Source organism: Ciconia boyciana, chromosome 16, assembly GCF_034638445.1.
Source record: "Ciconia boyciana chromosome 16, ASM3463844v1, whole genome shotgun sequence".
In the NCBI taxonomy this organism is placed as follows: Eukaryota; Metazoa; Chordata; class Aves; order Ciconiiformes; family Ciconiidae; genus Ciconia; species Ciconia boyciana.
In genome coordinates, this window is record NC_132949.1 from 4,251,977 (window position 1) to 4,263,604 (window position 11,628).

At 36.0% G+C, this 11,628-nt stretch overlaps 1 protein-coding gene across 16 annotated transcripts in view; it reads left to right on the forward strand.

Moving 5' to 3' along the window:
* BPTF (bromodomain PHD finger transcription factor) overlaps positions 1-11,460 on the forward strand; it is a 59,026-nt gene extending 47,566 nt beyond the window's left edge. For 10 of the 16 annotated variants that reach the window (XM_072881641.1, XM_072881655.1, XM_072881642.1 and 7 more), the window contains 5 exons: positions 3,020-3,193; positions 4,080-4,272; positions 5,270-5,354; positions 7,218-7,404; positions 9,446-11,459. In XM_072881641.1, coding sequence (XP_072737742.1) covers positions 3,020-3,193; positions 4,080-4,272; positions 5,270-5,354; positions 7,218-7,404; positions 9,446-9,482 — 676 coding nt within the window. In that variant the 3' untranslated portion in view covers positions 9,483-11,459. Of the gene's footprint in view, positions 1-3,019; positions 3,194-4,079; positions 4,273-5,269; positions 5,355-7,217; positions 7,405-8,690 lie in introns of all 16 variants that reach the window. The other 6 variants (XM_072881648.1, XM_072881645.1, XM_072881650.1 and 3 more) reach the window with 4 other exon arrangements.
* Positions 11,461-11,628: the final 168 nt, after the last annotated feature.

Here is an 11,628-nt window from a genome sequence, read left to right on the forward strand (position 1 = left end):
CAAGTGACAATTTGGTTTGAGCAATTTCTTGTGAACAAGTAGCTGATGTTCTTTAGAAATAGCTTTGGTACCGTCTTCCAATAAATTACACTTTTTTTTTTTTTTGTAAGTCAATAGCCAGTAAAGGGGGTTCCAAGTTACTGGACTGCAGTTCACTTTGGACAATGTTTCAGGTAGAAGTGGTTTCCATGTGTTATAATTCACATCTCAGGGTTGATAAAAAATGGATATGTAAGCATTTGACAAAGTGAAAACTGCAGTTCTCTGTAGTTTGATTCTGACTCTGAATGAGGAAAAATATTTATGCTATGTACAAAGTTTGTGAAGAAATTTAGTAAGTGGTGGAGGTGGATTGCAGGGGGATAGTGTTATGCATTTCTGCTTAAGCTAGAAGTGACTAACATCAGTAGTTAGCAATGGTTAACATCTGATAGCTATGTAGAGCTATGTAAAATAAATTTTACGTCAGACCAATTCCAAGTCAGTATGTATCTGCTCAACAAGTGACAATACCAAAAAGTATTAATTGGTGCCATTTGGTGGTGGTTTAAAAGCTGATAACAGAAAGAAACTGTAGAGGTGGAGTAGTGTTTTCACTCCAGTAGTGGTTCTTCATTCCAAATTTAGGGCCAGGACTAGAGGATCTCTTGAGGTTCCTCCTAGCTTTTTTTTTTTTTTTTTTTTTTAAATGAAGTTGAGGTCTTTGGGGTTTTTTCACCTTGGTTGTTCAGTAGCTCTCACTGTTACATCAGTGCAGGAAATTGGACTGCTCTCTGTGCTGCCATCACTGTAGAAATAGCAGACTTCTGATGCCCTGGTTAAGTCACTATTACTTCTAAGGAATGTCACGCATCTCACTTAAAGTAAGAGCGTTGTGTTAGGCTTTCTGTCATCCAGTAAACTTAGGAGGATACCCTGTTTTCATTTTGTTGTGATACCAAACAAAGGTCTGTGCATTACTGCTTCTGTTGTTAGTAAGACAGTTAGAACTGTCACAAAAATGAGATGAGATGAACAAATTCTGTGAGCAAAAGGATTTGATTGTTAGACTAACTCTTTCTGTTGACTCCAGTGGGCATTTGAGTAAGCCAATGAAAAATGTGGTCATAGAGTGAATTTTGGTAGCCTGTATTGAGAACTGTGCTTAAATGCACAGAATAAAACTTAAAGAAAATGAAATGTTAATGACTTGGTAGTATCCTTAGCAATATGATTCAGTTCTGCTGCTTTGCTTTTTGTGAATTCTAAATTTTATGTTCTTACAAATGATGACTGTACTGTTGAACTACATTATCCTTTCACTATGTGGTAAGGAATTAGTCAAGTTTTAAAACAGTTTTCTGGTAAACATTTTTTATTATTCATTTTCATATATATATATGTATAGGCATCAGATACTCCTCTTTGTGCTGGTGTCTCTTTTCTACTTCAGAAAAGATAGATGTGCTGTTTGAAAAGCTAATTTGTGGTGTATTATGAATACCCGATGCATTTTTTAGGATGTAGTAAATCCTCAAAAGTAATTTGGTGTTGTGTATTTTATTGCAAATTTCCTATGTTTAGTTCTCATTTGTGATACTCCAGGGTTGTAGGGATCTGCTCATATTGTTTTCAAGGATGGTCAGTAAGGGTATCCTTCTAAGATTCCTACTTAGATTGCAACTCACTTGTTAAAGCATAATGTGCTGCCTGTTCATATTCTAGTGGCAAGGTTTAGCATCTACACCTAGATGTAAATGGGTTTCCAGATCACCAGGAGCAGACAGGCACAGTCCCTCTTGGGAAGAGGACATAGGCTGAATCGTTGCTGGTAGTTGTCAGAAGGAGCTATATCTATCCATTCTTTATGGAAGGCCAGGTTGTGTGATATTTTTCTTTAGGATTTGTCTGAACATTAGAGAAAAGGCAGGATCTGAGTATCCGGGACATATGCAGAGGCCCAAGAAATTAGAGATGCTTGTTTTGTGGAGCGTGTGCTAGCTGCTGTCCTGTTGCAGTGTGTAGTGTCCAGCGGGTGGTGCTTGCAGACTGACAAACTGGGATGGCAGTAATTCACACAGCAGCACATGGCAGGTGGTTGGTGGTCTCCGAAATCTAGGAAGATCGAGGTTCTGAGGCAGCTTGCTTTTGCTTAGGCAGAGAGAATGGATGTGTAACTTCGCCCATCTGGTCGATTGTCACCAGTCATAGGTATGTTTTGAGATATCCATACACAAAATGTCAAACATCCTTGCATAATATTTTACAGTTTTGTCACATCATTCTGTGCAAGGTCCCATTCACATGATTCTGTACCTGGTTCCCTTCACTTTGTGTCATACCATATCTGGTTCCGTCACATAGCTGTGTCTAAGAGTAGACATTATTCTCTGAAGAATGGTCCACGTTCCAGTTTGTTGCAATTTTGAGAAGTTTAATATATGTTTTTCAGTGCCCCGCCCCCCCCCCCAAAAAAAAAAAAAAAAAAATTACAACCATGTCTTGACCCAATTTTCTTTCGCATCATGTTATACCAATATGTATTCTACACATGGCTGGTATGCATGTTCTTCGTAGTATACTTGTAACTCCTAGTTGGTGTTTGCGCTTTGCTTTTGTTTTTTAAATTAACTGAGACCTACATTTTCAAATCTTAAGGAAATGTTTCAGTGGCTTTTGAGCTACGTTTTGAAAATGTAAATCTTTTTCTTTGGCCTTGTCTTTTTGTGCCTTTTACAGTTTTTCACACACACATCGGAGACATACATTTTTAGCCCAGTTTTGTCAAAGTCTGGTTACATATTGATGTGCGTTTTAATGAACTGTCAATTTAACATGGACCCAAGTGACCTTACTGACAGTATAGCTGCAGCATGAGAAGTTAGTTTGTAAGGATAGAATGCTAGGAAGCAGGGAAACCGAGACAGAAAATTGAAGAAAGTAGGCCAGCAAGAAAGTGCATCAGAGAGAAATGCAGGGAAAAGTGCCATGCCATTTGAAATGACAATTACATTGTCATTTTCATTGTGAATACTTTTAGGTTCTATATTGGCTGTGATCTTTGTACTAACTGGTATCATGGAGAATGTGTTGGCATCACAGAAAAGGAGGCTAAGAAAATGGATGTGTACATCTGTAATGATTGTAAACGGGCACAAGAGGGCAGCAGTGAGGAATTGTACTGTATCTGCAGAACACCTTATGATGAGTCACAGTGAGTTCTGATAAGAACCTCTTATTTAATGTTTAGGTAGCAAACTGCTCTGTGGTTACCTGTTCCTTACAAAGAAAAAAGAAGTTATTCTGCATATGTTGTATTCATTCGTAATACAAATTGCTTTTCAGTAATTGTCTTCCTCTCAAAAATGTTTCTATACAGTAAATGTTTAGGAAAAGTGAAGTTTTCAGGGTGGTCCGAATGTGTTGGGTTTTGGTTTGTTTTTGTTGTTTTGTTTTTTTAAAAAAAACACCACATACTTTAAATTGGGATTTTTTTTTTTAAAATAAGGGATGGTTAGAAAGATTAAAAGACAAATGTAGTATTTCGTGGATTTTTTTTTTTTTGTGCTTTAGTCTGATCTGGATAGAAAGCATAATTCTAGTATGGGGGTATATAGTTGGTATCTTTTACTGTAAGGCTTTGTGTCATAGAATACCCCTTCCGTATTTAACTACAAGACTGAAGCTTCCATATGAAAAATGTTTGTATGGAGTGAAACAAGAGCCCTAGCTGTAGTCCAGTTTGTGCAAAATGTATCTTGAATTGTTTTGGAATACTGGTTGGGTGAGACTTCTGGCATTACACTGTTCCTTTCAACTCTAAAGCAGAGGAATTATTTTTGAAATCTTGATTGCTTGAAAGTGCTTAGTATAAAACTTAGGAACTAATTTTGAAATGGTCTGTAATTTAGCCTGTTTGTAAATACAAAAGCAGTTTGAATAGTGAAATTGGAATTTGTCAGTCTGAAATATCACGTTACACCACTGTATTTAATTATGCCAAGTATCTGCTTGTGTGCAGGGGACTGCAGGTTTATGTATTTAAATGTAACCTTTAAATTCAATAGATCAAGTCACTAACATTTTTTTGGATCTTGCAGATTTTACATTGGCTGCGACCGATGTCAGAACTGGTATCATGGGCGCTGTGTTGGCATTTTACAAAGTGAGGCAGATCTCATTGATGAATATGTGTGTCCACAATGTCAGTCCACAGAAGATGCCATGACTGTACTCAGTCCACTAACTGATAAAGATTATGAAGGTTTAAGAAGAGTACTACGTTCCTTACAGGTGAGAATAAGGATTGCAGCTAAGTGGAGTGCTTTACTGTATAGGACATACCTAGTGAGTCTTGGAGTAGGTCTTGATTTCTCTTCTAGTCGTTTTGAGACTTTATAAAAAGGAAATAACAAAGCTTTTTTTTGTGAGAAATGCCACTGTGCCAGCTGCAAACTTGACTGGCATTATTGTGCTGAGGAATATTGACAATAATTAGTATATCACTGCTTCTGAGTTAGTGAAACTAAACAATCTCTTCAGTGGAAGGCTTTTAAAGGAAGCAGGTTCGCTTAGAATGCCGGAAGGCAGAGTGGTAGCCTAACTGCACAGGATGTAGAAGGTGCAATGTTCTGTTCTCAGATTAGTTTTCTGCGATTTCTGATCTACACTTCTGTACTTCATTCTCAGAGTTATTAGATTTCAGTAGTGTTCTCACAGAAAGCCAGTATCAGCATGTAAATGATGTCAATCCTGATAATAAGAATTACATCACTGTCTGTTACAGTATATTTCTGGTTTATCTGTCACTCCCAAATATAGTTTCTGTAAAGAAATTTCAAGAATTTTGGTGAAATTATTGTGTGGTAACAGAAATCCTCAAAGAGTAGTATTTTGCACTGTTCTACATTTTAAAGACGTTTATGAACACAAATTAATTTTAGAGTACTTGAAAATGAAAACAGTGGCCCATTTCTAGGTGTGAAGTACCAAGCGCTCTCAGTAAACTAATTACATACTTTTCTGTGCAGCCTGTTTAGCACAGTATCCTGTTATGTCTGAATTTCACATTGTTTCCTGTTTTGAAGACCAACTACTTGGTCATTGACATTGAGGTTTAAAACTTCAGACAGTCATTAGATGAGAACTAATTATCTTTTCATGTAATACTGCACTTCTTCCTTAAGTTCAACTCTAGACCCCAACAGATTAAAGGTTAATGAAAATGTTTAGCTACTAAATAGGGCTATTTTAACTTAATATTTTTTCTGTAATTATGTTTTCCTGACAGGCTCACAAGATGGCGTGGCCATTCTTAGAACCAGTAGATCCCAATGATGCACCAGATTATTATGGTGTTATTAAAGAGCCAATGGGTAAGTGTTTCTGAGCAACAGCATGAGCGAGTGAAGGAATTTGGGGTTTTGACTATCAAATTCGTTACTCGCTGGCCATTTCTATCCAGGGATCTTAAAGATATGTTTTGCAGAATACACAGTTTTTGCAGTCAGGCAAACTGAGACAATGTGATTTCTCATTGATATATTTAGAAGTTCATGAGGGTTAATATATCTACTTCTAGGCTGACTCCTTACGCCATTGGTCTAACGTATAAAATGTGAAATTCAGTGCAGCAGTAGGACAGCACTCTTGTTCTTAAATTACTGTACTTTTTAAAAAATTCATTTAAAGAGGACAATTTTGCTGTTTTGCTTGGGTTTTTTCTGTCTTTGTGCATTGGTTCCTCCTACAAAGTGTGGGGTATGTACTCTAGGGTTTGAGGAGGAAGTGGTGCTAACACAGTTAAGTGTGACATGCAACTTAAGGTGGAGTTTAAAATTATCTTCATCTGACTTGGTAGTATACTAAATTTCATATTTTATGTAATTTGTCTTTAAAGCTATATGAACAAGAATTATTTTGGGGGGGGCGGGGGGGGGGAGTGGAAGAGGAGATGCTGCAGCTTTACAGTGTTTTGTTCTGATCATATTTGACCTCACCAGTTAGCTGGGCATATGCTAGATAAACACTTGAATGTGAAACCTCTTGGGAGAATCAGCCTCCTGCAAGAAATGGGGTTGCTAAAGATTGTTCCTTCCCTTCCAGTTATTGAACCAATACCTTTTCATAAGTCTGAATGAGAGCTAGTGTATCACTTGAGCTTTCCCAGCTACTCTTTACTGATCCTAGAAATAGGAAAGTTAAATTTAGTATCTTGGCAAAATTTTAGTATGTTGACTGAAAATAATATTTTGCTTAGAAATTGTTCCCTTTTCTGTTCCAAAGTTTTGGATTGTGCTGTTATGAAAATGCTAAACTCCTCCTATTCCATAATTGATGGGTTACAGTTTATAAGGGAGGCTCAAATAATAATATAATTAAGCATATGATGATTGAATGAAGTAAACAAAAGTGCATTTAGCCCTTTCTGACTTAACTAGCAGGAAAATACACTTGTAAGTATAGAATTAAATATATATCTGTAAAATACACTAGGTAATCCAGGCCCATCTATGTTTGTTTTCACACATTCTGGCATTACTGGCATTTCAGAGTAAGCAGTTTAAGGGCATTTTTCAAGGGCAGGTCATTGTTTTTCCAGCTAAAAGTGCCACTATACATTTAGACAGCTATATTTATAATGGCAGTTCTCGTTCCTCTCTGTCTTTTTAATTTACATTTGCATTACAATAGGACAATTACTGCTTTACTTCACCATTCTGGTCTCAGTAATGTGTTTAGTCAGTAAGAATGAGAGCACTAGCATTTTGCACGGTCCTGCACTTGAAATCTTTCACCTGTGCCATGTGGTAATGTGCATATGCCTGTGAAAATTGGTAATTCATTCAGAGCAAGTCATGAATTCAAATAAAAAATAATGAGAAGGTTTAGATAGCTCTCACATGTACACATATGACTCTTGGTCTCAGTGAGGGCTGTAAAGAAAATAAAGTACAAGTAACTGAATCCAGATCGTCTGACCTTCCCCCTGCCCCTTAATTTCTTCAGAAAGACCCAAGTTTTCCAAGGTCATTTTGATACTTTTAGTTTAGCTGCACCCAACATATTCATGCATAAGTGTTTATTCTGAAGGAGACCTACTGGTGTCACCACCTCACAACCAGCGTTCCTGGAAAAGCAACTAACCTAGATAGGCTTTGTTTACAACCATCTGACAATGTGAACTTCTGTTGAGGATGAAAATGTCTCATTTTAATAATTTTTTGGTTTCTTTAAAGACCTTGCCACCATGGAAGAAAGAATACTGAAACGTTACTACAAAAAGGTCACAGAGTTTGTGGCAGATATGACCAAAATTTTTGATAACTGTCGTTACTACAATCCAAGTGACTCCCCTTTTTACCAATGTGCAGAAGTTCTTGAATCATTCTTTGTACAGAAACTAAAAGGATTTAAGGCAAGCAGGTAAGCTCAAGTGTTCCTAATCATAGGTATTCTGTTTTCCCCTAAAATCTCCTTAATGCTTTTGTAAGCTTACCTTGCATTCATACAGGGATTTGTGTCTCCATGCACTTTCCTGGACAACTGCTTTTCTTTTAAAGGGAAAAAAAAAATCTGTTCTATAATAGCCAGCTGTCATTTTCTGTCAAAATTAAGGCTTAAATATGATTTTGTGGAGGGTACTTTGTAATGTTTGTTCAAAATGAGTTGTTAGATGCAAATTTGGGCAGTATCATAAATGTAGAAAATTTGAATGACACTTTAAGTCATTACTGCAGAAAACTTCATGAGAATTCTTTCTGATCAGAACAAATACTGTGTTCTGAGTTCTAATAATGTTCTTCTGTGCAGTAAATACTTTTCAGATGCTTGAAAAAGACAATCCTTCCGTGAAGCTTATAATCCAATGAAAGACATAAAATACTTTAGTTTTTACTACTTCTCTCATCTTTTTACAACTTACCATATTTGAAACAGAGGAAATAAGTAAGGTTTAAAGTAGGATGTGGAAAACTAAACACAATTCAAAATTTACTATTTACAATTAAACTTTCTTTTTTAATGTAGAAGGATTGATGTAGAGTATTTCCCTAACGTAGACATTCCTGAAAAAGAATATGCAACTCTGCTACAAATTTTTCTGTTGCTTGCATATTCTGTCTAGTAGCACGTACATGGGAGTTGTACGGCACTAGTCAAATTATAATGTGGTATTTTGTACAGCTGTTCCTAAAACCATCTTACTCAAAACACTAATGGAGTATACAGATTTTTCCTCTGTCACTGCTGTATTCCAACATGAGCCAACTGCAACTGAGTTACAAATGTTGGATGCCTTTCAGCATTACTCAGAAATTGTATATGTGTAGTAGTTAACTTTGTCCATCTGACTGTAACAGTCAAAACTGTAACAGACTGCTAGTCTGAGATATTAATGCAGGATTATATCCGTTTGTCATTAAATTGAAAGCTTCACTTTATATCCGTTGTTGCAGAAGCTGTCTAATTTTCTATATGCAACGAGAGTAGGATTGTTAAGAAGGGATGAGATCACATGAATTAGTCCAGCATTTTTCTTTCAAATTTAATACCATATTAATGATTTTTATCAGGTATTTTTCAACTCATGTTTCTATCATCTTGCTTTAGCTGGTTATCCAGCATTCACTGCTTGCACACTAATTTCATTGCTGCATCTTATTTGTTATTGTTTTTCATTTATACCATCCGTGTTCTTTCTTTTCTTGCAGATTGTGATATCTTTAGTCTGAACTTTTTAACTGGAATCAGAACTGGATGTTGGGGTCACTTTCTTTTATTGTACAATTCGATGACATTAAACTGCCCAAAAAATCCAGATCATTTGTCTAAAAATTAAATGTTGTCGGGTGTTTGGTTTTTGTTACCAGCAGTCATGCTGGTAAACAACTGTATTAACAAAAAATTGTCCCATTCCTCGAATACTGTATTGAGAAAAATGAAAAATTCATCTTGGAAACCATGTATTTTATTGTTTTATTTTCAGTCACTAATAAAACTGTGAATGTCAAAGAGGAGTTTTGCTGAACTCTGATTAGCAAAAATGTGATTTTAACATGCCTGTTCAGTTTTTTCTATTAAGTTAATCCAAAGACGACTTTAATAAATTTAAGCAAAGTATACCTTATTATAAATATTCAGAATGAAAAATGTCTTTCTGCTTTCCTTTTGATGGACTACTATTTTGTAAATATGAGAGTAAAACTGATTTCAGGCATTTTGGAATATTCCAGTGACACACTGCATTTTACAAGTACTGAAAGATTTGTATACTTTAGGAAAAAATGTGCTTAAGATTCAGAGAGAATTATTTTAAGTGTTCTTTTTTTCTGAAGGGGAAAAAAATAAATGGAAGCAACGTGGTGGTAATTCCCTCCCTGTGACTTACCCTTGGCAACACCTTGCAGCAACTGTGTTCTCCAAAATGAAGGGTGCTTAATTCTTCACTTTCTTCTGTATTCTGCAGGTCCCATAACAACAAACTGCAGTCTACAGCTTCTTAGAGTTCAGCGTGTTAACCTAACACACGAGCAAGAATCTGGTTGTCTGAAAATTTTTAATTAAGAAGCCAGATGTTTTTAGTCAGGTTCTCCTGACAAGACTTGATGTAAACTGCGTTTTTATTGGTCACAACAGTCAAATTATATTCTTGGCTTATTTTGTCCAAAGGACAAAGAAATAACAATCAGCAGCACCACTTTCTTGTCAAGATCAAATTGTTGTACTATTGTGGCAGAAGCAGGAAAACTTTGTTTTGTTGAAGGAGAGAGAGAAAGAGAGCAAGAAAAAAGATACAGTAAATGGGGTCACGTTTAACTCCATGGAAATGCCACGTCTGTTCTTCAGTGAAGAAGCTGGTTTAAAGTCCACACAGAAAACTTTGACTGTATTTATTTATTGTTGCAAAAAAGACGCTTTTTTATTGCTGCCCTCATTTGTCAGCTAATTATTTTTTCTTATAAAATCCAGCCCCGGTTACATGTAATCCATTCTGTATCTTAACATGATTCCTGTAGGTAAAAGTACAAGAAGACCTCTAGATGTCTTTTCTTTCTATGAAAGGAGCTGCTATGTACACATGTGCACACACACAGAACTGGGAATCAACAATGAGTTTATCATTCATGGTAGATAAAAACAATTAAGCTTGCATAAAAGTTGGGCTAAGTGGTCATGGACTACAGACTCTGTTGCCTTGAATATAACAGTACAATTTGTCATTTACTCTGCACCAGACTGAAATGAGTAAAATCTATTTGAAGGTATCTTGTTTGTAAACATTTGTCAGATTCTAATTTTTTTCTTTTGTATTAAAATTCAAAATATGGATGTATATGAAACAAAATAAATGGAGATAATTGTTCTCCCCACAGATGTAGGTGTCTTTGAGTGTGCGCTAATATGTCTGTAACACTTTGGGGATCTGTTCAGATATTTCAAGTAACAGGGGAGGGAAATGGCCTGGGAGAGCTGACTTGACTTTGCTCCAAAGGTAGCGTTTACTACGTTTTGTTCTTAAGCAGCTGTTGTCCCTTTATAAAATTTCTACAGCGGTGCCAAAATCACTGTAACAGATAACGTGGTAGGAAGTATGTTGTGAAATGTCACTGCCCACCGCTGAATTAAGTGATATTTTGCCAAGCACTCTAGGAATGTAAAGTACCAAGCGTCATTATATCTTTGAAAGGCATTCTGGACTGCTTCGTTGTTTCCTGTTTGAGGAGTGCTGCCGTGAGGGATAACCTGAAGTCACAAGAAGATGCAAATTGCAGATGACGTTGCTGTTTCCTTCTGATCTCTCGCTTTCACGTTGCATATATAAATGACTTGCTGACGTCACCTGTCTGTAGTTAATCAGCCACGGTTTGTATGCGGCTCTTCAAGCATTTGACTAGCTTTTGCACTAATTCACACCTAACTTCTGTTGTACAGTGATCTGGGATTTACCTGATTTATGGATAAGCTCCTTTTGGGTTTAACCTCACACCTTGCTATGCAAGAACCTCTTCTGTTATTTTTCTTAAAAAGATGTTGCTACTGACCACACTTTCTTACACTTACAGGCTCAGGTGTACAGGTTCTTCTGGGATAATTTTATCTAATAAAAACCCGTGGTTTTTTGTACATACAAATGTTGTCATTTAACCTATATGTGCAAATTAAAAATAATTGTTCAATGTGAAAACAATAATCCATTTATGCTTCTTAAAGTTAAAGAAGAGTAGTTGCATTAGGTTATGTTGTCCTTTGACGTTTAAAGAAATGCTGCATATTGTATGCATTGTGGTTTTAATGCAAAAAGGAAAAATCTCAACTTTTAACAGCATTTGAACATATCCTGCATCTCATCCAAACTTCACAGTATTTCTGTACTATTTATTCATATATAAATATATATATGACATCATTTAAAACTTTCCTACCTGTAGGCAATAGATCGCTATGTTTTTAACAAATTGTGGCAAACTGAAGAGTACTTTTTTGTACCTTACAGGACACATCATCCTAGACAAATAAAGTAATGTGTTTGACATTGATTTGGTGGTGTTTCTAATGAAACATGTGATAATGTTATTGTATATAGGTCTTGGCTTTGCCAGATTATGTCTAATTGCCAGTGTATCAGGTTGATTAGGGAAATGATCCATA